The following is a 27,423-nucleotide window of genomic DNA, read 5'->3' on the forward strand; positions in this document are numbered from 1 at the left end:
TTATTTACAGATCTTTGGAATGATAATGATGCCACTGATATTTTCTATTTTTGATCTTATTAATTTCTGAAGAATATATGAAGATGGCAGAATAATTACCTAGTCAACATTTACTTGAATAGATGTTAGTATCAAAGTGATGCAGACTTATGTTGATCTCTATTCAACCACTGGCCACCAACTCTGAGGTCAAAAGTGTTGTCTCTCCTGCTTAGACTTAAAATCCTAGTATCTAGCACAATGTACAGCTCAATAATAGGCAGATATGCAACAAATATTTATGATATAAATGAATGATGGATATATTTCTAGTGAAGCAATAACTTGTTCCCAAATATGGGGTCATTTTAACATTTAAAAAATAGAGGCCAATAATTGCTGTTGAAGAAGAGGATGTGAGCAGTAGGAAACAGGGAATGTCTAACCTTTCTCTTTTTTTTAAGATCTTATTTATTTATTTGACAGAAAGAGAGCATAAGCAGGGGAAGTGACAGGCAGAGGGAGAGAGAGACACATGCTCCCCACAGACCGAGGAGCCCTGGATGCCAGCAATAGTAGTGGGACTCCATCCCAGGACCCTGGGATCATGACCTGAGCTGAAGGCAGACACTTAACCGACTGAGCCACCCAGGTGCCCCTAACCTTTCTTAATTTATATTACTCCACATCCAAAATAATGCAACTTGCCTTTCTTTCCACAACAAGCTTCTGTTTTATTCTTTGTGTGCTTTTGGTCCATTGACTTTTACTATTCTCAAGCTTTGATTAACCTTATAACTAACCAAAGAAGCATATATAAGATCGTCATGTCCTATCTTCAATTACAGTATTTGCCAATAGGAGGTAATGCACATATGGATAACGGATCTTTAGAACAAGATGGTTCATGTTTGCCATGGCTAATAGACAGCTCATGGAACTGAGTCCATAGATTGGCACCACAGTTTACTGGGAACTTGAAGGTTGACCAAGCCAAACAGGCTTTACTAGTTCCTACCTTCTAATGAATAATTATAGTCATAACTGAAGTAAAAAGGAAGTTTAATTTTAACATGTAATGATGAAAATGATGGATTGGACAGGGAAAAATCTAGAATTAGAATCTAAGGAATGTCTGATCCTGAAAGTACCAAGTCCTATTTCTGTAAGTATACCGTGAATTCCAATGTGTGCATCAAATTATATACTTAAAGGTAGTTGTATTACAAAGCAGGTGACATCATTTACTTTCAGATGAGGAGAAGTGCATTGAAAACAGATGAAGGCAGGTTCTTAGCTCACACTGTATCACAGTGGTGATGCAGGGCGGTTATAAATGTGTCATTAAAATGAGGTTATGTTTTGCTTGTTTTTATTCATTAAGAGGAATAATTACAAACTAGTCAGGATGCTTTTTTGGAGGAAAAAAAAACCCTCTGGTATATTATTTTCTGTTATGAAACAATGAAATAAACACTTAGTGCAGGCTCTTTCTGTTTGGTACCCTAAGAAATGGAATCAGTTCAATCTGTTTGAGATAGATACTTCTGAAAGGCCTCTATTGAGATATGGAAATGGTAACATTTTCAATTGTTTTCCTTCTATTCTTTTAATAAAACTTTTAAATACCACTTTAGTGGAGTTTAGTGCAATGGTTAAAACAGACACAGTAAAAAAACTGACTTCTGAAAAGTTGTGTTACCTCACAATATTTTTCCCCCCTGGCGACTGATTTCTTCAAACGCTTACGAATTGATGATGGCAGTTCTCTACCACAGAGTTTTTGCAAGTGTTCATTGACTTTTGACGGTCTGTGGGAATTCAGAGAGGGGGCGTTTTATAACCCATAAGAATGCATTTACTGTATCATTTTATAGGAGGTGAATTTTATAGCATGAGTATGCAGTGTTTCCGCCGTTAGTCATCTGTGTGCTTCTTCATTTTCCAGATTGTACCCAATCTGCAGTTCTTACTAGGACAAAACACCCCTTTAAATCAATAAGAAACAAAGCTCTAATAAAGAATGCTGAATCAGGCCCCTTCCCACTATACTAATTTATGCAGCCATCACACAGTACTGTTTACAGTGGACCTTTCCACGACCCAACCGTAACATTAAACTCTATTCCAGGAGTAGGCAAATCTCCATAAAAAAATGTTTATTTATCTTGAAAGGCAAATGCTTATTCACTGCACAACATTGAAAGACACGGTTACTCCTACTTTGCCCTCCCTAAACATCGTTAGATAGTTAGATGACCAATAATTCTTAACTGTGTCTGTAAAGTCAGTAAAAGGATTGGTTCTGCAGAGAGATGAGGATCCAAGTACTTTATGTAGCCTGGATGGAAGGAACCTGTTTGGAGAGGTGTGAGCTGGAGAGCAGGGGGTGGGGGGGTGCGTGTGTGGAGGGAGAGCTGGAGATTTATTATCGAAACTGTGTAAATGTGAAAAGAAAACCTGGGTCTCTCTAGATATTCGCAATTCTTAGTCCTTGTAATGCATCAGCCACCCTGAAGTACTTATCCGTTCGCCTGCTTATGTATTTCAGTTTTGTGTTTGTGTGTGTGGATGAGCGTGTTTGCCTGGATGTAGTTTTGCTGGCGGCAGCGTGTGTTTGGTGTGCGTGTGCATATATGCATGAGTGTGAATTAATTGCACATTGAAAACATCTGCATTAGCGGCGTCCGCAGTCCCCGCCGCTCGGGTCGGGATGCTCAGCTCGGTCCCTTGGTGTTAGGACCACTCGGAAGACCTGCTGTCGGGCGCCCGGTGCTGGTTCCCGGGGGGCAGGCCGAGCTCCGGGAGCCTGTACCATCTCCCTCTGCAGGGGAGGGGAGGAGGGAAAGAGCAGGCCTCCGAGCCCAGGGGTTCGGTTTCCCCGCAGCTGGGTGGGGGTGGGGGTGAGGAGAGGGCGGCCGGGGTTGGAGCCGGGCTCCAAGATCACCCCGCAAATTCCCAACTTCAGCACCGCCCCCCGCCCGGGGCGAGGCGCGCGCCCCCTGGCTCGGCCCCACCGCCCCCCGCCCCGGCGCACGGACGCGGGCCCGTGGGTGCCTTCTGGCTCCCGCTCGCGAGCGCAGGGCAGAGGGGTGGTGACAGCCGGAGGGGTACGGCGAGGAGGAGGAGGAGGGGGAGGAGGAGGAGGAGCCGGGGTGGGGACTTGGAGGGGGCGAGGAGGGAGGGCTTCCCCGCCTCGCCCGCCGCCCGGCTGTGCAGGCGCTGCTGGCGGCGGCGTCTCCAGCTCGGTCTGCAGCTCCGTCTGCAGCTCGGTGTGCAGCTCGGTGTGCAATTCGGTGTGCAGCTCGGTGTGCAGCTCGCTCTCCAGCTCCGTCTGCAGCTCCGTCTGCAGCTCGGTGTGCAGCTCCGTCTCCGGCCGCTGCTGCGCTGCCCGGGCGCCGGGGCGATGCCGCCGCGCTGAGGCCGAGCGTGCGCCCTCCGTCCCTCCTCCCTGCGCCTCCCCCCTCCCGCCCGCGGGGCTGCGAGCCCCCCGCGCACCGGCTCCCGAGCGCCGAGTGCCGAGTGCGAGCCCGGGGCGCCGGGAAGCCCCTCAGACCCGCCCGCCCGCCCGCCCTGCGCCGCTGCATCATCCCCAGCTCCTCTGCTCTGCCTCCGCGTCCTGTGCTGATTTTTCATTTTTTATTTTTTTCTCTCCTGCAAGAGAGAGAGGGAGGGAGGGCGGGGTAGGTCCCCTCCTCCGCTCCCCCTCCCTTCCCTTCGCGGTTTGAATTTCTTCCCCCTGGCATTTCACTGGCTCCCGGAGCGAGAGGCAGCAGCCGCGCGGAGGCAAGAGGCAGCCTGCGCCTCCCCGGGCTCCCGGCCCGGGCCGAGCTGGAGCCTGCAGGGGCGCGGGGGGAAGAGGACGCCGCGGGAGGGGCCCTGCCGTCGCCCGCCCCGCCCCGGAGCAGCGCCCGGAGCAGCCCCCGGGGGCACGGCCGGCGCCTCCGCAGCGAGCCCAGCGAGCTCCCCGAGTGCCGCGCGCCGGCCGCCGAGGATGCCGGCGGGCCCGCGAGCCGGCTGCGGGGCGGCGCTGCCGCTCTGGATCGTCGGCAGCATCCTCTGCAGAGCCTGGACCGCCCCGGCCGCGTCCCGTAAGTAGCCCCCGCGAGCGCCCAGCCCGCCCGGGGCCGCGTCGGGGTCCTCCCGGGCCCGCCACCTGCGTGCGCCGGCGTCTCGCAGCCGCTGCCGCAGGGAGCTCCGAAGCCCGGGGCGCCCCGGGGCGCTGGGGGGCTTGCAGGGCGGGGATGGATGGAAGGGGGGGGGGTGGCGCGAGGGCTCTGGAGGCTGCTGATGCTTCTGGAAAGTTGTCCCCGGCCGTGCAAGGGGGGGTTGGCAACTGCTTGGTTGGAGTGACGAGGCCGGGCGACAGCTTCTTAGGAGTTACTCCTCCACTTCGGGGTGTTTGTTGTTGGAGGGAGTTCGGGGCTTTGGGCTCGGGTAGGTCGCTGCAAGAAAGTGAAGGCTGGGGCAAAAAAAAAAAAAAAAAAAAAAAAGAAAGTTTCTTGTTTTTGCATATGGTTTTGACTTCAAGACGCACGGGTTGCGGGGGTGGGGGTGCAAGAGGAGCCCATTTGGAGCAGTTGGGGCACCGCGGACTTCCCTTACCCGCCCACCCCCAAAAAGTTAATGACCACTTAGTACTTGCTTCTTGGAAGGGGAAGACAGTGAATGCAGCGTGCTGGCTGAAATAGCTTTGATTTTTGGCACTTTGGGGGTGACACAGCCTAGGACTCGGGGCAGGCAGGGCAAACAGGCCGTGGGGAATGGATGTAGTCATGAAGGCATCCCTAAAGAGTTCTCGGGGAAAGGATGCTGTTCAATATATTCAAGTCTTTGTGTTCCAGCAGGCTCCCCCCCTTTTCTTTTTAAAGAAAAGGTTGCTCATGTTTTCATGCGGTTAGCAAGAGTAGAAAGGAATAGAAGATTCCAGCCCATCTTCTGAGTTGCTTCAGAAGTGCATCCTGTGCATCTAGAGAGGAGACGCATGATCGCTCCTTTGATTCAGAAAGAGTTAAACCCTAGAGAGCTTGCCCGTGGGAATCTCAGGCACATAGTGCTGGTCTGTGAGAATGAGCTACTTATTAAAGAATAACGATGGAGATTTTAGTTTGAAGTGTTTTCCATTTAGAAAAAAAAAAAAAAGTTTAGTGTTTTCCAGAATTCATTGTATTTGTGGTCCTATCTCTGCTGATGAGGTCTTGGGATGCATTGATGCATCTTTATCTATACATTAATATTAATGTTCTTGTTCCGGGGTATACATATTAATAAGAATAACCGTTGAAAAAGGACTTGATAAGTTGTGCTAAAGAATCTACCCCACAATAATGTCATGTGATGAACCGCTATTGCAGTTTTGACGTTTTCCCAAGTATTGTATTTGCTTCTCTTTTCTTGCAGTATAGGAAGTCACTAAGTGGCAGTGTGTAATGGACTTGAAAAACATTTTTGTAGCTTTTTCACAAACGGACTGAACCTCAAATAAGTGATACATTATTAACATATGTATTCCGGTTTTATATATTTAAACAAATTTTGAAGACAGTGCTCAGTATTAATATTTATGTAAATATGTGACTACATCCGGAGAAAAGTAATCTGATGAAATTTCGATTTCCATTTCAAGATCTGGTCATATAGAACTAACTGCCGCTTTTTTTCAGAAATTAAATCGATTATAAATTAATTATATTCACTGATTAATGGCTCTCATATCCAGGATTTTTCCTGAGTTTTATATTGCATCTTTATGTATACATTAATGTGATGGATCCCTCTGAAATATTTGCCATGTATCAAGAATGAATGGCACACATGCAGCCACGGGGTTAATGTTTTTTAAGAATAGAAAAGTTGTTGCCGAGATATATTCCTAGCTTTTACAACTTAGTTAGAATTAGATGTTGGGGAAGAGCAGAGAGTATTACTTTTAAGGTAGTTGACACTTATGTCTGATTAAGATGTATTTATTAGCTCTTATTCATTATTGTTTAAATATGTAAAATGGCTTAATTGAGATGACTTTTTGTTTCCTTTGAATTTAAATTGTCTGACTAAAACCCAAAGTTGCCCCGCATCCTGGAAATCAATTAAATGATAAGAATGATGTGGACTTTGTTGACTAGAGTGAGCTTCACAAATTCAGTACTTTAAATTATAATTTGACACTTAATGACAATTTGTATTTATATTTATACAACTCTGAGAAAGAGGGAGAGTTATATTCTTAATACTGAAAACCCTCAGAGAAAAAAATTGGTAACTACATGAATCTAAGATAATGAACAACTCAACCAGGAGAGGTCATCACAAGACAAAAAGTAGCATGAAAATCCAAAAGTAATGTTTTTATTTGCTACTCATTTTTAAAAATATGACACTGCTAAAACTTTCTGTCCCTTGATAACTTTTTAACATGATGGACGTTTCTAGAAAATGCAGTTAATATTTTTCATTTGGCAACAGTACCATTTTAAATATATATTTGCTTCTGGCTTATTTCTTTTTCTCTATTATTGAAATTCATATAAAAATGGTGTTACTGCTAATACTATGTTTTCTATAGCTGGACTAAAATAAATTTAAAAAGCTCATTTCTAGGATTAAGGAGAAATAGAATCTAATTGCTTGACAGTGCAGATGAGCTGCTGCTGAGCTGATGGAATCATACCACCTCTCTTCTTGCAAATGTGCAGATACAGGACGCATATGTAAAGAGTATATTTTTCTCTTAGGGAGTTGCACTTATTTGAACATACTGGAAAGACGCTGACAGGGCAGTTCTAAATGATGAGGAGTTTGAGCTAGTGTTTAATGAATTTATCTTACTCTTAAAGTATACTAAATTTTGACTTAGTGCTTTCTGATAAACTTCACTTTACATTATTTTGTATATCCATTAAGCTATAATTTCACTGTCACATTTGAGAAATGTGTTTTCAACTGATCAAATACTTTCTGACAAATATGTTTTTACATATATAAGCATAGTTAAACACAAATGCATATAAATATATACACATATATTTGGTGAAACCCTTTGAATACATGTTATATAATATATAGATATATATTATTAATATAGTGTATTATATATTGTATGTAATATATGTATATATTTATATATCTTCTAATGTATCTTTCAAGGGATTAAACCCACTTAAAATTTTATAGATAGATCTTTTCACGGGCAATTATTTCAAGTAAGTAATGCAACAATATCAAAACAACAGTATATTGATCTACTTTCTTTTCCAATTCATATACCACTCTAAAACGTCATCTTTGAAATAATTGAAGTGAATGTAAAATATATAAATGAATATGAAAGCAAATACTATTAGTCTACACTGAGCTTAAATATAATAACGAGCTTGTCTTAATAAAATGAATTTAAATTAAAAAATGCTTTAGGCCAGCAAAAATCATTGGCTGATAAGAGGTAGTACACTATTAATTTAAACTGTTAATAAGAAAGTGTTATTTACTCATAGAAGAGAACTGCATAATCCTGATTTTATTGTAGACACTGATATTTAGGCAACAGGAATCTTTGGCAGGAATCTTAATTTTCTCCATTAACATTGATGTATGGTAAAATTGGCTAAAGAAAGGAATCCCCGATTTCAATGTAGGTTTTTATTAACTTCTATATAGTTATAAACATAACACATATCGTTTTGAGGTAAGTAACACTGAAGTTGTTTGATGTGCATTATATTTTAAAAATCACATTTCTAATTTTATTTTTATTCTGATTTGGAGGATGTTTCAACTTCTGTAACTTCTTTTAAGATTTTAAATCACTTGTCTTAATTATAAATTCTTCTAGAGAATCTTAAGTCTTTAAAAGTGAACCAATAAGTCTTCTTGTCGGATGTATCCTTTTTATCATTGAAACATAAAAGGAATTTGATATACATCCCTTTGTCTTGCTACTCTTTTAAGACTTAAAAGAAATCTTATTTGTTGAAAATAACGTATAGAATAAGGAGAGATTCTAGGCTCAGAAATTCTTAACTCATCATATCTAGTGGATGATTATCTTAGGAGTATTAAACTTCTGCGTGTTTGCATGGTGATTGATGTTGAGGGATGAAGAAATAAAACATGTAATTTCAAAATTTTCCTATATCTAATTGATTTGAGAAGTGCTTTCTTTTGTCATATATTGCTACTTGCAAAGTTAAAGAACAGAGTACGTAATTTAAATCTCAAAACTATAATGTTATTGAAGTAAAGTGAATGCCATAGTCCTATGTATAACAGTATCTGAAATTGAATGTTGTCAGTATTTCTACAGAAATACTTAGCATAAGTAGCTATTAGAAAAATAAGACATTTATATAATCATGTAATATGTGGCCATTGGAAGAAATTATGTGTTTATTTGTGCTCGCTTCGGCAGCACACATACTAAAATTATGTGTTTATTTTTGCCATCTTAATATGTACAAATAGTGATGAAATGATCTTCATAAAGAGAACATTTCAAATGCGAAACTTAAAAGAGAATCCGAACAAAATTATCAGTTCAAACATTGGATCTCCCCATGTTCTGTTATCTGTAGAACTTGGATGTTTTAGTTCTAACCAACTAAAGATGTTGGGATGTGGAGGTGCTACCTCTTTCTCCATGCTAATTTTTCCTTTTATGTGGAGGAAAGTTCACTTGTGACATTCTTAGCCTCTTTCTCTCCAGTTCACTCGTTCCTTCCTATATATGAAGTAGAGGGACTAACCTGCCAGGAGACTTTGGATTAAGGACCTAGCATAGCTGAGCCCCTCCTTCTTCCTTCTAGGCTACCTGCAGAAGGTATAGATTCTAGCTGAAAGATATGGGAGAGTAGGCTATGCCTCCGCAATAAAATGTTTGATAAATGAAAAGCCATATGGGTGTTTTGGTTCTTCCTATGGCTAGAAAGTTTAATTTCAGAATTAAGGTTAATGCATCCCATTGTTGCCACACAGCTAAACCCTATTCAGCAATTATTATGTAAAGGGTGATACTTGGCTCTCCACCCTGTGACTCCTATTCTAACCTAGAACTCAGGCAGAGAAGAGAATGCTATTTATTGGACCCTGTCAAACCCAAAGATATTAAGATGTCAGTAATAAGCTTATTTAGTAATGAACTAAATGAACATGAGAATATTTTTGCATGTTTTAAAAACCAGCAATGAAATAAGACTCATTTTCCCCTTTGATGTTGAGTTGCACAGTGGCATTTATTCTGACCATGACCCATAGAGCTTGCCTATTTGTTCATTCACTCATTCATATTTCTGTTATTTATGATATTTATTTTAGAAAGATATTTGGAATACCATTTCTTTACCAATGGCTCAAAAATATTGCCATTTTAAACGCATCTTGTTTATAGACTTTACTGGCTACATATTTAACTAAATCTTACCTATTTAAAGTATCAGGTGAATTGACATTCCTTGAGTTGGTAGCTACTTTATGTCCAGGTTCCTTCAGCACAATTATGAAGAGTTAGGTATTTTGGGTCAGTTATTCTAAAAAAAAAAAAAAGTCATTTGCACTTTGCAAATGAAGCTGATAATTTCCTCAACTGTAAATTTTGATAAAAAGCCTGTTAAACTCTTATTTAATTCATTATTCATTTTGGGGGTAGACTATTCACAATAACAGCTTGAAGTAACTGATTTTTTTATAGCACTCCAGATTTTAAAACCTCCCATGATAGTAGGAAATCTGGAAATAAAGATGTACTCATTGGCTCTGAGTTTGCTTGCGGAAGATATCATATTTTTGGTATACAGTAAAAGTGCTGAAGGAGTACAGCAGAGCTCCTAAGGGCCATATTCTGCATTTTTACTTATGATTTAAGTTTGTCTAAAATATCTTCATAAACATGCATGCTGATATATCCTTTAATGTTTTCATGTTTAGGAAGGAGGTAAAACTAGTTTCTGAGAATACTTTTACCAAGAAAAATTACCCTCAAACGCACATAAGGTTCTCCTTCCCTTTTCAAATACATTCACCCCCTCCTTAGTTTGCACTAGCATGGTGGTCTTAAGCAGCCTGGGAACGTGTATTATAGGAAGTGGTGGTGGAGGTATGACTTTCACACACTGGGTCCCCGGAATCTGTATTGTGTGGGGGGGCATCTACACTGGAATCAGGTTCTATAGAGTTTAACTAAATTCAGCAAGGAATTGCTCAGTTCTATGCATTAGATGTCATGTTGCAAAAAGTAGGTAAAAAGAAAAAAATCTGCTTTGACTTCTGATTTTCTAACTACTATTAAGATGTTACCACTCAATTTTTTCTTTTTACCTACTCAACTATAATATTCTTTCAAATAATATATATATGCTGAATTAATAAAACAGTATATTCCGTGGTAAAATACCATGATTTGCCAGAGGAAATAATACATTTACCTCTAAGAATATTCTCTTAAGATAGAGGGTGTTTGTTTTTACTGGTAAATTGTATGGACTCAAATGGTTATGTTGAACTACCATAAAACATATGTTGACTAAATTGCATTGCTTTGTTAACTCATTTTACTAGGAAGCCACCTCTTAATGAGAATCAAATTAGTAAGCTACGTTACAAGTAGATATTTACCTTCATATATTTTATATATTTTTTCAGATATTGGGCAAAATATGTGAACAGAAGAACTGCATGAAAAAATTTCAGCCTAAGTATGTCACATGGCAAAAAGCATATTTTAAGAATATCATTTGTTTAAACATTTTTGATTACACATTAACAAAGGCCTATCCTGCATTAAATTACTTAATTGCTAATTTTAGCTTAAAATTTATTGACTTATGTCATATATATGAAACATTTTTGGATCAAACAAAAATTAGTATGTCTGCAAAATCATGTGTGAATATTAATTTTTCTCAGATGATTAAATGAATATGCTATTAGGTTAATGATTTTAATGTCAACCAATCTAAGAACATATGATCCCTTTTTTTTTTTTTCTTTCAGTGTGCCCACAGGCATAACAACGCATGAGTCTGATGCCACCATCAAGGCAAATGTTGTTAATCTATCATGGCATTTTTTTTCTCAGTGAATCTGAATATGGCCATAAAATCATATTTTCTGCAATACAACTATGGATAATCTCATGAGATTTGCTCTATAAAATAAAACGTTATTTTGTACTCATGTTATATATACCATCAACAGAAATTTTCAGCTTTTGTTAATACTAAAACACATTTTTCAGTTAAATCACTTGATTAATATTAAATGCTCTCCTATGAAAAGAATATTTATGCAAAGTTATACCTGCCTCATAGCAGAACTTTTTAATGATAAGATTTCCAAAAATTTCATCATGCCTCATGTGTATCTGTAGTATATGTAAATTTTATTTAGATACCTTAATGTAAGCATGTAAGTATCTCATGGCTAGTTTAAAGCAGATGCTAAAAAAAAAATAATAAAAATAAAGAAGATGCTAGTATTGTGAATTAAGTTTTTTGGCTGTCTGGAGTATGGGATCGAGAATAACCGTTTTATTATGTCATTTGACAAGCATAATACTGTGTCAAAGATATCAATGTGCCGTGGATATTTACATTACTTCTATTAAGGATGCAAAAATAAACAGCTTCATTCGGATATTTATACACTGATGTGTTCATTTGTGTGGGATCTACGTCAAAGACTGGGATCAAAGGGTTTATATAACTTTTCTTTAATGAACATTTCCTGACTGGGCTCCACAAATTTGCAATAACTCGTGTTTTCACCACTGATGAACGAGCATCCTTTTCTAGAACTCCTGGCATCAATAGACATTGTTATACTTTAACAATATTTTGCCCATTGATATGAACAATATTGAGTGTTGACTTCAGGTCAGGCACTACTCTTTAGATGCATTCACTCTTTTAGTCCTCAGAATGGTGCTCCAATTGGCAAATAAGAAAAGTGCACAGACAGAAAAGTTAAGCAACTTGCCAGGCCACCGGTATGATCTATCCCTTGAGTCTGTGCTCTTGACCATGGCACCGCAAGCTGAGCGAGAAATACTATGCCATTGACTTCCAGTTCTCTGACTCATATTGAGTTTCAGCTTGCATCTAGGCAACATTTTAAGGTTAATTAACTGCTTGTGTAGAGTTATAGTGGGAAAAACCTGTTATCGTAATGTTTCACTGATAATAACATTAATAATACATACAATGTCATTTATGTTCTCCATATTCATAATAAAGTGAAATTACAATGTGATTTTGTCTTTTGGGTACAGATTGCATACATTATTAGTTGTATGGTAAAAATATTTATTTAAAGCTATGTAAAGTATTTGTTGAAATGCTTTATCAGATATGAATAAAAGCTTTTTTCAACTGGTTCTAAGGAAATTTTGCCATCTGTATCCAAAAGAATCAATATTATTTCCATTACTAAGTTTTAATGATGATACCTATGTATTATATAACTGTTGTTTTCAGTATCAATTTCATAGAATGTCTAAACCATAAAGCTTTTCTTGAGAATCTTGCTGAGAGGAAAACTTTGACGTTAATGACAGTGGGGAAATATTTGTCTCAAAAATATTTGTCATTTATACTACTTATTTCTTATGTCTATTCCCTGCCCTCATTCTCATCACCACAGCTCTTGTGAAGATTTTCAGTGTTTCCTCCACACATTAGGTTTCGTGACCTCCCAGGATGCCTCCTTGCTTCCAATCCTTCTCCTCTAGTTGACCATCGATGACATACATCTTGTCATAATAGTCTGCTTTCCTGGTTCTTGCCTCTTTGATGTCATCTCCCCTGGTTCGCCATGTGTACCTCATGACATCACCACACTGAACCCCTTGCAGTTCCTCCTGTACAATGTACTGTTTCCAATCAGGTTTCTCTTGTGTGCCCTCACTTCTATTCTCTCCTTCTGAAATACTTTTCCTATTTTAGCTATGCTGATTTAGAGGAAACTCATTTATGGTCCAAGTCTCAGAACTCTGGAGCCTCTTGATGCTATCACCTCCCTTTGGTGATTTGGTCTCATCAAAGGCATAACTATTGGAAAATAATAAGTTTTCTTTTTTTCTATTTGGACTGACAAGGCATGATGACAAATAAATGCAAGTCATCTTCAATTATTTGATGATAGAGTGAGAAATTATCCGGAGATACTGCCAGTGGAAGGAAGGCAAAACATCTATTTTTAAAGGTTAAAACACAGATACTTACCATCATTTATACATGAATATTAATCAATTGTTTCAAGGGAAATAATGAAATTGTGCCATGAAAGCTCTATAATTTCTTCAACCTTTTTCCTGCATGGCTCTATTTTGTAGCATTTTCTGTACTTCACTTAAGCCATATCATTGGTCAGACTCCTTAGAAGCCAAGCCTGACTGCCCTTTTCAAAACACATTGTTTCAAAGAAATACCTGTAATCTGCATGCAAATCAAAGACAGATGCCAACAAAATAATTATTGTACCTAACAGGTACTTGAAATAGAGTGCTTAAGATGTCAAAAAATCTTGTAAATGATAGAGGTAGTAGTGGAGAAAGTTGATAATTACATATATTTAGTGTATAATAATCTTAGCATATTAGTTGATTTTGTCAAAGTTGGTATGGAATGTCAGTGAATTTCATTTTGACTTTTAATATAACAAAAATATCCTTTGGTAAGTACAAAAATAGGCACTTAAATTTTGTTTATACTTTAACTCTCATCATCCCTACTTTTGGAAAGTTTGTTCATGTTCTGCCTCAACTCTGAAATATTCCCCCCCACCCCAGCCTATGAGATCCTTTGCCATTTCAAAGCCGTCCATTCCTGTGAAGCCTGTTCCCAATTTTATATTCTTCACATTGACTCCCCTTAGCTCTTCCTATTGATAACAGAAATTACTCCTAGCCCACAGTTTACATGGTCACAGCCTACATTTTGTATTTAGGTTAACAGGATAAAGATGTGGTTGTATTAAAGAAACTCAACTTCAGTAATCATCTTTCATTGTACCAGGCACTGTGCTAGTTGCATTGAACCTATTACATAAAATTAGTCAAGTACCACTCTGCTAGAAAACTCAAAGCATAAGGATGCTCAAAAAATTGAAAGCTCACTGATTTCATTTTTATATAGTTATTTTATCAAGTTCTACAGACACAAATGTACATTCTCGTAAATTCTGGCCATTAGCTGTAGTTGGGCTTTTAAGGTAATAAAAGCTAATATTTACCTGATATTCTACCACCATAAAATATTTGAAGACAGATATCATAGTATGATTAAATATAATTTTAATATTTAGTCACTATTTTTATAGATGGGTAATTAATATGTCAAAGATTAATATATCAGGAGAAAAGACTGTACATGAGTAGCATTAAATAAATACAATTGAATTGAAATGGGTTAGTTCTGTAAGATCTGTATATAAAAATTGTGCATATAGCTAGGTTGTAGGGAAAAGTAAGGGTGTATTTTCTTAGTTGTATTTTCATAGCTAAGAGCATTGTAATCAGTAATAGGATTTTAATATAATATCGTAAAATTTGTAAGTAGTATTTGTCATATTATAAAAATACTGCCTTAAAACTGACATGCCTGTATAAATCAAAAATGAGTAAGTATATCAGAGGACTATCACTCAAAGGAATGGGGCTATTAAGGTTATTTAAAGAGTAGTTTACACGTATTTGCTCAGTGTGAAAGACAACATATTCTTATTTATTATCTGTTCTTTGCCCAAAATATATCAGGAAATTATTACTGCAATTTGATTAGTTTTCATATCGTGGAAAACATGGCTCCGTGTTATATAATTATTGCATACAATGATCTGAGGCATTTTAGTTTTACAAAGATTATATAACCACCCAAAATATAAATTTTGGAATTAAAAATATGTTGATCCTGAATATTTTTAAATTATAAGTGGTAAAATTATAGTAACATATTCTCTTTTAAAAGGAGATTTCAGAATCTTGTAAATAGAAATGACATTGTTCTTTTATCAAATTGGCACCAGTAGAGCTTTTTGTAAAAGGCTTTCAGATCTGTTGTTTGTTCATTTATATGTCTATAATTACAGTATTTAGAGCATCTCACACTGTGTTTGTTTCTACATATTGAACTTTCAAATGACAAATGCACCAGTGCCAAAGACAAACCATATCAAGTGACAGAGGTTTCTGGCTTCCTAGAGTTGTCAACAGTTGTGACAACCGTTGCTTAAGAAATTGCTAAAGATGGACTTCTCAGAAGTATGCTAAAGATCAGCATGTTTGAAAAAAAAAATTAGTGACCTAGGCCTGGAGCTAAAACGATTTCTCATTATTTTATTTATTGTACCCTTATAGACTTCCACATATTCATTTTTCAAAAATTTAGTAGGAAAAAATGCCATTTAATAATATGCTTCTGTAAGTCACAGATCCTCAGCAGGGTTTGTTAACTCTTATTTCAAAATTATTCTAACTGTAATATTTCACCTTAGTATGTTACTTCAAATCTCCCTTTTATTTATTAGGAATGTTAAAATTTAAATTAAAATTATAAATCATCTCCGTTGGTCCAGAAGTGAATTTATCAGCGAGTGATTAAGGTCCTTCCCATTATGACATTTTAGCTGGAATTTAAAGGATAAGAAGGGGATATCCAAAAAAAAAAAAAAAAAAGGGAAGGGAAGAATGTTCTGACCAGAAAACGATAGCTATGCAATTCTGACGTTGGGTTAGTTTAGACTTCACTCTGATGAGGAGGTATTAGAAGGTTTTGGAATAAGTCTTTTGTTAAACAGTGAAAAGAAAGTTTTGGAAGAGTAAATGGCATTGCTTAATAGTTTATCAGCAAACAAAAAATAAATCTTTATTGGTTGAAAATATAGACAATAAGTATTTATTTTGCTTAAACATAGAATAATTCATGGTTTACCAGTTTTGTTAAAAAATAAACATTGAGGAAACCTTACATTCTGTGGATGAACTTGACTATCTAGCAAGTCAACTGCTTAGAATAAAAAGCATCTAAATTGCTACATGGATGCACAGCATTGATTTGGGTGTAGGGTGGGAATAGATTTTTCCTAAAAGTCGCTATTTAAATATCTTTAAAAGATTTTGGAAAATTTTGTTTCCACTCTGTTTTGTGTCTTTGTAGGTGTTTTTGATCATATGAACTAAACGTAGTTGTAGTCCATTTTGGTTTGACCTAAAATGGCAAATTTGGTTCTTCAATCTTCATAAAAAACAAAAATCAGAGTACTATGTGTGAGTATTTTATGTATAGGTCTATTTAATATCTGTGGCAGGATGTCTTTATCTTGAAAGCCAATCTCCATAGATATGTGAAGTAGTTCTTTGCTACGACTGAGCATCCCATCCTAGAAGCTCTTAGAATAAAGACCACTGTCATCTAATGTTCTACAGTCATTACTGAAAATTAGTTTTATACTGATTACCTGCTGAAATGTGTTGACATTCATTTGATAAAAGTATTAATGATTTTTTAAAAAGATACTGCATATTCTCTTGGACAAATATCTTATAAAGGTTATGAGCGGATGATTGTGTGAAAAAGACTGGGTTTGGTTGTTGGCTCTGTTCCTCAGTGACCTTGGGCAAATTATCTAAAGTTTTAAGTCCAGTATTATAATATTTAATATGGTGAAATAACAGTACCTGTATGAAAGCCTTGCCATGAGGATTAAGTACAGAATGTGCAATGGCTGGCACATGATGGTTGATTAACTTTGGTTAATTAATTTAATTTAATTTGGGGGTCATTTTTTAATACATTAGATATTTATTGTACAGATCTATGAATATAATACTAGAATCAATAAGTATTGCAAAATCGTTTGCCATTGCCTCAGATATTTATTTTTTTTAAGCTTAACATTTTATTCCAGTACAATTAACATGCAGTGTTATATTAGTTTTATATGTACAATATAGCAATTCAACAGTTCTGTACATTACTCAGTGCTCATCATGATAAGTTTATTCTTAATCCTTATCTCCTTTTTTTACACATTCCACCCACCCGCTTCCCCTCTCGTAACCATCAATTTATTCTCTATAGATGGAAGTCTATTTCTTCATTTGTCTCTCTCTCTTTTTATTCCTTTGTTCATTTGTTCTGCTTCTTAAATTCCCCATATGAGTGAAATCATATGGTATTTGTCTTTCTCTGGCTGACCTGTTTTGCTTAGCATTATACTCTGTAGCTCCATCCATGTTATTGCAAATGGCATGATTTCATTCTTTTTCATGGTTGAGTAATATTCCATTGTGTGTGTGTACACACACACCATTTCTTCTTTATCCATTCATCTATTGATGGATACTTGGGTTGCTTCCTTAATTTGACTATTGTAAATAATGCTGCAGTTAAGCATAGGGGTGCATATATCCTTTCAAATTAGTATTTCATATTCTTTGTATAAATACCCAGTAGTGTGATTATTGGATTATAGGATAGTTCTATTTTAACTTTTTGTGAAACCTCCATACTGTTCTCCAGAGTGGCTGCACCAGTGCGCATTCCACCAAAACTGCAAGAGGGTTTCTTTTTCTCCACATCCTCGCCAAATCTTGTTGTTTTTTCTTTTGTTGATTTTACCCATTCTGACATGTGTGATGTGGTATCTCTTTGTACTTTTGATTTGCATTTCCCAGACGATAAGTGATGTTGAGCCACTTTTCATGTGTCTGTTGGCCATCTGGATGTCTTCTTTGGAGAAATATCTGTTCATGTCTCAGGCATTTATTTTATAATGTAGTTGGGAAGTAAAGACTTACATTTGGAACAATTAGCAAAAATAAGACAAGGATATCTAATTTCCACATAATACACATGTAAATGGTCAAAAAATGAGCTAATGATATAGGTCAAATACATTAAGAAAGACTTAATTGATGGAAGTAATTCATATATAATCTATATTAACTTATAATTTTTTATTAATGTGTAACAATGTATATATAATGCTATACTCTATATACAGATATGTTAATACTTGAATCATTTATTTTAAAAGTATATTAATGTTAAAAAGTGTGGCAAAAAATGATCAGAACAGTATAAAATAATTTCTTTAGTGGAGGCTCTTTTACAATGTAATAGGTATTTAATTACCTTACTCACAAATGTTTCTGGAAAACCACAACATTTGCAAATTAGAGAGCTTGTGGGCATGAGGAACATATCCAAAAGCATAAACATTTTTACTCTTAACTTGTCAGCCATATGTGCAGATGGTATAAAGCTGGTTTTCTGAAATATGATGGAAAGTATAAAAAGAAATTTGACAATTTTTTTCAGTTTTGAATTTGACTATCCAAATAACTAGAAAGCTGGGAAATCAAACAGTGAATATTACTTTAAGTCCCTGAAAATCAGTCCCCAGGATTGTTGAATGTTCAGCTGAAATTGTCTATAAACGTCTTTTCATTTTATTAATGAAAACATTTGAGTGTCTATTAAAAATAGATCACTGCGGTAAGCTTTGAAAATTATAAAACCTGTAAACACAGGGTCTCTGTCCTAAAGAGTTTTATAATCTCTAGGAACGTAGAAAATATTTATAATTTAAATTTTGATATAAGCAACTTTACCTGTAATAAAAGCTATGTAATCTCCTTGCAAAGAAGGCCCAGAGAAAATTAGCAATTACACTTTGCTACACGGATAATGAAAGTATGAATTGTAAATGATAGGATCATAAAAATGGAGGAAGTTGGTCACTGGAAAATTATATTCTGAGACATATTCTAGGGCCCTTTCAGTGGTTCTTAGTGAATTCTTGTGGTTTTATATTCTGAGGCTCAGAAAACCCCTCAGGTCCATCTTTTAGACCAAGACTGGATCCTGCTTTGCAGCCAGACTGAGTTGATCAAGGTGACTATCGGTTCCTGTCTGAGATTGGTAAAGTATATGTATTAGATATTTATTTTTACAATTTCCAGATTCCTGGCCATGAAGACTTAAAGACTCAGGATAAAGGCAGTGAATTAGCAAAACACTTGTTTCTTCCCCTCCTGAAATCTTGAATATTCTTTTCAGTAAAGGGAGGAGAACTTAAACTTTCACTTTTTCTAAAAGTGAAGAACTTTTAGAAAAACTTTTTCTAAAGAATCTCCTCTCACAGTTTACTTTCTCTAATTTTCTTATTCCATGTGTCCTCTTCTCTCTACCCCCATCCAACAGGAAGATAGATAGGGCAAGAGAAAAGGAAACTTGAGGATACTAGTGAGAGAAATCACTGGTTGTAATCTCTTCAAGTAATAAAAATTAGCAATAAGAGAAAATATTCATGATTCTTATATAAAATTTGTTCTTTCTCATAAGACCATGTGATATTAGGCATTAGGAATTTAAATGCTGCTTTCACTCTGAATATTAATTTTATTATTTAATACATTGACACAAAATACATTTAAATACAAAAGAAATGAAGGTAAAGTGAACAGTAGTAATTCTAAAATATTTTACAATAAAGTCTAATTTTGAACTGCTTAGGTAAAGCTAGAAATGTTAAAACAACTTATAAGTGCTTTAATATATAGTTATATTGTAGGTATGTGTTTTCAGAAATTTATCTCAATTTTGTAATTGTATTATAGTTGATATGCATTACCTAAATAATTTTAATATCCTAAAGTAACATTTGTTTCATTATGCAAAAAAAAATTGTCCTGGACTATATTGTCTACATGAGAAATTATTCCAGCCGATTTAGAAATGTCAGTACTAATATTTGCAATTATTCAGTGATATTTAGGTTAGAGAATTTTGCTAAGGAGAGAAATAACTTTGATCATTTAACAAGTACATGGGTATTATTGAAACAGCAGGCATTTATAAGAGGCAATTTCCTAAATAAACTACATTTCAAAGTATATTGTTTATAGCTGACTTCAAAGGAAGCAGATATTAAGTATAATTATAATATACTTCACATAATGTCATATTGATATTATAATTTATTAGTCACAGTATATTTGTAGTTATTTTTTAATGCTACTAATGATAATATGCCTCACATTCCTTAAGTACCTACCTTCCACATTACTGTGTTCTGTACTTCAAAAATTTTCTCTTTTAACAAAGATTTCAATTAGCTGTATTCCTTGGTATGGATAGTGGCCCAGTTTTATTAAACATGTATACATTTATAAAATGCTAGGAAGTGCAAGGATACTTCTAACAAAAATATTCCTTTTATTCTTATTATAGTGGGTTTCATGCCAGTTGTTGTTTTTGAGGAATATAGTGTATAATGAGGTCATTTCAGAATTTGAGTAATATACCACCTCAAACAGCAAAATAGAGCTTGATATATGTTTTTTTATACTTTCAGTGTATTTGCATCCTAACTTGTTAAAAAAGATTTTTATTTATTCATGAGAGACACAGTGAGAGAGAGAGAGAGAGAGAGAGAGAGAGGCAGAGACATAGGCAGAGGGAGAAGCAGGCTCCCCCCAAGGAGCCTAATATTGGACTCCATCCCGGATCTCGGGATCACACCCTGGGCCAAAGGCAGCCGCTCAACTGCTGAGCCACCCAGGCATCCTGCATCTTAACTTTTCAATATTGACTATATGTCAAAGGCTTCACTTTCAAGTTTGACATAAACTATAGCCTGCAAGTGCTAGATGATCATGTATCTATAACAAGTCCATACAGTCAGCTTATAGTCTGTGCAGAAGTACATTTTTAGCAGATAATTGGTTTCTTAAAACACTGGCCAACAAGAGGTTATAATGGGTGTTTGTTGGGCATTGAGTACTAGTCAACACGCCATTACTGGAGCTGGTATTAAGGAATTTGGTGTACAAGAAATAGAAACTTTCTCACCTGTTAATATGCACATGAACCATCTGGCAGACTCTGATCCAGTGGATCTGGGTGGGACCTAAGATATGGCATTTCTAAAAAGATCTCACATGATGCTGATGCAGAGAGTGGTTCATGGACCACACATTGAATAGAAAGATTTAAAACTTGGAATCTGTACTGAAAGATACCATAACAAATTTCTTGCTTATTTTGAAATTAAGCACATCTGAATGGGGAAAATTGAAAAAAAAAATGCAGTCATTATATCAGACTCTTAAATATTTTGGGTGCAAATAGAAGGTAGTCTATGATATAGTTTGGGGAAAAACATTCAAAAAGATGTTGTTACTGGGTTATAGTTGTGTAGTGCTGAATAATTTATATGATCTCTCTGATTTTAGTTTTGCATTTATTAAAGTATTAGAGAATTGAACTAGATTATCTCTAAAGTCCATTACAGTTTTAAAAATCTATCATTCTAGTGTCTTTAGATTTGCAGTCTTAGGACAAAATAACCTCTCTTCCAAACCTTGGTTTTTGTTGTTGGTGGTGGTGGTGGTGGTGTTTTTTGTTAGTTTTTGTTTGTTTGTTTGTTTGTTTTTTTGATAGAGACAGAGCACAAGCACATGAGAGCATAAGAAGGGGGAGCAGCAGAGGGAGAAGGAGAAGCAAGATTCCCTCAGAGCCAGGATCCTGACATGGGATTTGATCCCAGGACCTTGAGATCATGACCCGATCCAAAGACAGATGCTTAACCGACTGAGCCACCCAGGCATCCCTTGTTGTTGTTTTTTAATCTCTATCAGGACCTTTGGGATAGAGTCTCAAAAGTGTTTCTGAAGTTTAAATAAGATTATGTATTTAAAGTGGTTAACATATTGCCTTACCAATAATAAGTAGTCAATTAATATTACCTTTTAGTAGTAGTATTATAAATATTAGAAAAATCAAATCCTAGGAAGCAAGCTATCCTGTCTCAGGACATACATCTTTCTAGAGATATTCGAAATGACACTTAATAACAAAATAGCCACGCAAAACCAGTTATCATCATAGACTATCACAAAAGGGGAAATAATGCTTGCCTTTCTCTGTTAAAACTGATAGGATTCTACCAAAATAAATCTAATATCAATTACCAAAATAATCTGTCCTCATATCTTATAAAGTGGGTGTGTATGCATCCCTCTTTTATTATGACAATATAATAAAACTATTGTTTACTGATCTCCAAGTTGTACAGTATGATGTCATATTTGTAAAACACAATTCATTTCCTGACATAAAATTATTTATTGTTTATTTCAATTTAGAAATAGAAAAACAGGGTGGCTCAGCAGTTGAGCATCTGCCTTTGGCTCACTCAGGGCGTGACCCCGCGGTCCTGAGATCGAGTCCCACACCAGGCTCCCTGCAAGGAGCTTGTTTCTCCCTCTGTCTATGTCTCTGCTTCTCTGTGTATTTCGTGAGTAAATAAATAAAATCTTTAAAAAATAAAAAATAAAAATAGGAAAACATATTTCTATATCTGAGTAAATAAGAGAAAGATCTAATAAAGTGAACAAATTGATTGGTGTCCTCGTGCCCTTCTTCGTAGTAAATGAGTGTGATTTTTACAATATGTCCAACCAGAAATTACTATATAGTCATGATAGATGGCTGCCAATAGTCTTGTTTTCCTACCATAAATTACATGGCATTTATGCGAATATGGTGAGTTTTTCCACTTAGACAATCAGGTCCATCTTTCCTATAAAATCCACGGACAGGGGACCACGATGCATTACTATTAACATATTTTGTATCTTAAATTATCTTCACGGCTCTGAATGTCAGGAACTGATTGCCATGGGGAATTTAGGACATGCACCCTTGCTGTAAGTCTAGCATTTCAGTGTTTAGGGGATATTGGTTGATGTGGTTTGTTGATGTGGGTTCTGAGGGTTGTAGGGAGGAAGGAACTTCATGCTGTGCTTCCCACAGTATTTGATTCCACAGAAATAGAATGTTGGTTTTTAGGTCTGGTTTGGTGGAGGTTTTTTTCGTTTGTTTCTGTTTTTGGTTTTGTTTTTCATCAGACAGGGCCTCTGGAGGAACATTAATAATGTCCACGTGTGCTAATTTCCTAAACTTGGTAACAGGTGGAGGCAGTTGAGAGCCTCACACTTGTTTATCCTCCAGGCCAGCACTTTCATTTAACATCCAGCAATTTGATTTCAACTGTTGAGTATATGTTAATTTACATGGCTGTGGTCTTCTTGATGTGCTAAAAAAAATAAAGCAGAGTCACTGTTCATGGTGAATTTATATGAACCCCAGCACAATGAGCAGATGAAACATTTTAGCACTGTACTGTGTGATTTCAGATAAAAATACTCTACCTGGCTCTTTCTCATCATGGAACCTATAAGTGATTACGATAGGAAAAACACATTTCAAATTTCCTGAAACTGGGAATATATTAGATATGAGCTTGAAAGACTTGTCCCAATTATCCAGTTACTCTCTTGTCCTAACTTTATCAAGCTTGGAGCATCCTTTATCAAGTCTTACAACAACAGAACTAATAGATTTCTACAGTCTGCCATACGAATGGTATTTTGATTTGCCATAAAATTTGCTGGAAGCTTTGTTCTTTTTTTAAAAACTAGTAAATAATTGAATATTTTTCAATCACGAAATTGCTCTAAAATACAATTTTAAACCTTCTATCAGGCCATAATATATGGTATGTTTCCCTAATATCTGGAAAAGGTAACACGTTATTTAAATACCTACTTCACTGCCACACAAAGATAGGAATGTTTCATTCATCTTTAAGAATGTGGTGGGATTTTTTTTTAAATGTTCTTGGCATCTTTTTTCCTTTTTTTGGTAGTTTCAAGTTTTTATTTAGATTCCAGTTAATATACAATGTAATATTAGTTTTAGTAGTAGGATTTAATAATTTAGTAATTTATACTTCATATATAACACCCAGGGCTCATCACAAGTGTCCTCTTTAGTGCCCATCACTCTTTTAGCGCCTTCCCCCCCTACCTCCCTCCAGCAACCCTGGAGTCTGTTTCTTGGGTTTCCTCCCCTCCAACAACTCTCAGTTTGTTCAGTATAGTTGAGAGTCTGTTTTATGGTTTGCCCCTCTCTTATTTTTCTGCCTATTGTCATATCTGTTCCTTAAATTCCACATATGAGTGAAATCATATGGTATTTTTACTCTGACTTATTTCACTTAGCGTAATATTTGCTAGCTCCATCCACATCATTGCAAATGGCAAGATATTGTTCTTTTTGGTAACGAGTAATATTCCATCGTGTATATATACCACAGCTGCTTTGTCCATTTATTCTTTTTATCTTCTGCTACACATAAGGAAATATTTAGTACTTGGAAGAAGAATGTAAGCCTCTTGCTTACTCTATGCCACTAAAGTACTAATTGAAGTCATTTTTACATTTTTACATTTTACAATTTAAGTAATTTTAAATGAAATTTAAAAGTAAATTATAAAAATTAAGTGAGGAAAAGCTGCATTTTACATCGAAATATATAAGACCTTAAGAAATTCTAAAAGATTATCTAGTAATTTCTTCATAAGCACGAAAATTAACTACATTAATAGAAGGGAATCTTACTTTGCAAATTATGCTTAAATTTTTTTCAGCGAAATTTTATTTTTACAAAATATATTCCTTGCATAGTATAAAGCAAAAGCCCAATATGTGGCATAATTTAAGAAAAGCATCCTAAGAGAATAAACATTCTCAAGTTTTCAAACTGTAAAACTTTAGCCATAAATTGATGACAAATGTCACATTGTCATTATAGCATTTTTTTCTTCTGGGAGTTCTATGAGGAAATAGGTGTGAAATGATATTTTCCAACTTTCTTTACTCTGTGAAAAATATAATATATTTTGTGCATTGAATTTTGAAATGGTATGGAAGGTCTGAGGAATTCAGAAATGTTGGTAGTCCACATTTTATTTTTAAAATAAAATGTTTTATTTTATTTTATTTATTTATTTTATTAATAAAATAATAAATTTTATTTATTTATTAGGTACATAATAATTTTTATTTATTTTATTTATTAGGTACATTCATATTTACATCTCAAAAATTTTTAATTACTTTGTTTTTCCTATTGATTGTTTTCTTGTCAAAACTGAGAGCTTAATTTGGTACTATGTAGTTTTCATAAAAGTGATCTTGTGATGCTACTATTAACATTGTAAATATTTGAAGGATGAAAGTGGCCATGAGATGAGCTGAGATGTTGGACAGTATGGGTGATGTCATTCACACCTATTCTGGAAATTGGGGAAGAGGAGTGAGGAGTATAACTTTTGAACAGCCGGGTTATCAATTCCATTTTCAGTTTGGCTAAAAAATAGTGTGCCTCATGATATGCCTTGTAACATGCTACTTAGTATATGTTATGAGGGTGTCTGTTGCTTATGTAGGTGAATTTTCTTTATACGAAGTAATATAATTTTAAAAATAACTTTAAAAAACCCATTTGTAAATGAATTACATATCCCATGCCTTCTTCACCTATTTACAGTGTAAAATTATCCTGAGTACTTAGGGATGCGACTGCACATTTATTAAATATTACTCTTTTTAATATTATTCCAGTTACCAATAAGGTCTGGGCAGCTGCTTTTTGACCCCTAAATGGCTTAAGACCACTGCACTTTGCTTTTTCATCCGATTGATGCCAAAATTCTCTTTTGACTATTGTCTTTTAAGTTAAAAAAAGACTTCTAAAACCATTAAGAAAGATTAGGATAGGTCTTTCTGCATCTGAAAGTGCATTAAACTTCTATTGCAACAAAACTCTGAGCACTTAGAGTTTCTTCTGAGTTTATGATTAATTTTCTTTAAAATTCTGTGAGTGGCATTTGAGTTTTTCATGCATTTTTTTTCAACACACACTTCATCAAGTCTGTCAGTTATTTTTAAAATATTGATTTGTTGTATGGATGTAATAGATCTAGTGTTAGTCCCAGATCCAACTAAGGGGCTCTATTAAAGAAGTCTATGGAATTAGAAATGTTTTTTAATGTCCACAAACATCAGTTTTCCCATTTGTGACACAACTGTAATAATACTTACTCGAATTTACTGTGAAGAAGAAGAAATGAGATGACATATATTCAAGTACATAGTGCAGTGAATGGCACGATGTAGGTATTTAATAAATGTCAGTTCTCTTTTCATAATCTTTGTGTAAAATTAATATGTAATTCACAAACGGTTTTAGGGATTTAGCATTCCTATTAGCTCTAGCCCTTTGTTGGACCGTCTGCGTAGCTGCAGGATGTCACTCTATCAGATGTAACACTTCTGTGCCCGTCCCCTACCACTCTTTGATTTGGTTAACTGCCAGCTTTGTCTCAGAGTATACCTAAGTAGATGTAGCTTTTTCTATTGCTAAGAAAAATCTGTTTGGAAAATTAGGTTTTGTGGACAACTCACTACAACAAATGACCTAGAAAAGAGAAAATGAGGCATTCCCTGTGATGTCAAAGGATAAAGAAGTAGAGGTTCTGGTACAGATCTAGGATGGATGGTGGGGACCACTTCTTGATCAATGACTCAAAATATTGACATGATCTTCCCCCATCACGCGTAGAAAAGGGAATCATATCAAAAAGGAGATTTGGCAAAGGAAAGTGACAACAGTATTGAATTCCTTGACAAAGGGTACTAATAGGCTTTTGACATATTCTGACCTCCCCTCTCCCTTTCCTTGTCTTTGACTCCTCTTAAAAGTTGTTTCTAGGGGCACCTGGGTGGCTCAGTGGTTGAGCATCTGTCTTTAACTCGGGGTGTGATCCTGGAGTCCTGGGATCGAGTCCCGCATCGGGCTCCCTACAGGGAGCCTGCTTCTCCCTCTGCCTGGGTCTCTCTTTCTCTCTGTCTCTCATGAATAAATAAATACAATCTTAAAGAAAAAAAGTTTCTAAAAAGACATCTAGTGCCTTCACTCAGCCTTCTAATTATCTACAACTAAATAGCACCCCCCCACACACACCACATTTACCCCATCAGTTTGCTTTCATGTTTCTCTGTCCTAAAGTGTCTCTTGTCTGTGATGACTAAAGTTTGAGAACTGTGTCATTGTGATCTGGGAAATAATTAGGTAGATAGCAGGATAGAATGTTCTAAATAGGATTCTCACTTATTGACTCCTATCATTCCTGTCAATTAATATATCCATTCCCTCAGGTGTTTTAGGAAATCTGAAGGACCAGTAACGTCTCCCATTAAGTTTCCTTGGATATTTAATGAAAGCCGTGATTTCAGTTCTTGGCAGGGGCAAGCTTGGTTATAATACAGAGCCTGGTGACTATTGACTGGAGAGGATGGAGACTAGAACTGCTACATTTTGCAATCTGCATGTGAGGCCTACCCCCACAGAACTTTCCACCTGCCAGTGCTTATGAGATTTAAGCAGATGAAAAAATATGTCGAGAAATATTTGAACCCAGAACCTAATATCTGCATTCAAAGTATATGACAAAGTTTTAACATTTACTAATTTTCTACATACGACTACTGTGTACATGGAGGAAAGAAATAGGATCATTCATATTATGAGTGTTCACCACTT

At 36.2% G+C, this 27,423-nt stretch overlaps 1 protein-coding gene across 1 annotated transcript in view; it reads left to right on the top strand.

The window, feature by feature from the left end:
* Positions 1-3,923: 3,923 nt before the first annotated feature.
* The window catches only part of CNTNAP2 (contactin associated protein 2), a 1,978,697-nt gene continuing 1,955,197 nt past the window's right edge, over positions 3,924-27,423 (top strand). Inside the window, exon 1 of the mRNA XM_077850275.1 lies at positions 3,924-4,070. Within this exon, the coding sequence (XP_077706401.1) occupies positions 3,974-4,070 (97 nt within the window). The 5' untranslated portion in view covers positions 3,924-3,973. The remainder of the gene's footprint in view (positions 4,071-27,423) is intronic.

The sequence above is a fragment of the Canis aureus genome, chromosome 15 (assembly GCF_053574225.1).
Source record: "Canis aureus isolate CA01 chromosome 15, VMU_Caureus_v.1.0, whole genome shotgun sequence".
NCBI classification, from domain to species: Eukaryota; Metazoa; Chordata; class Mammalia; order Carnivora; family Canidae; genus Canis; species Canis aureus.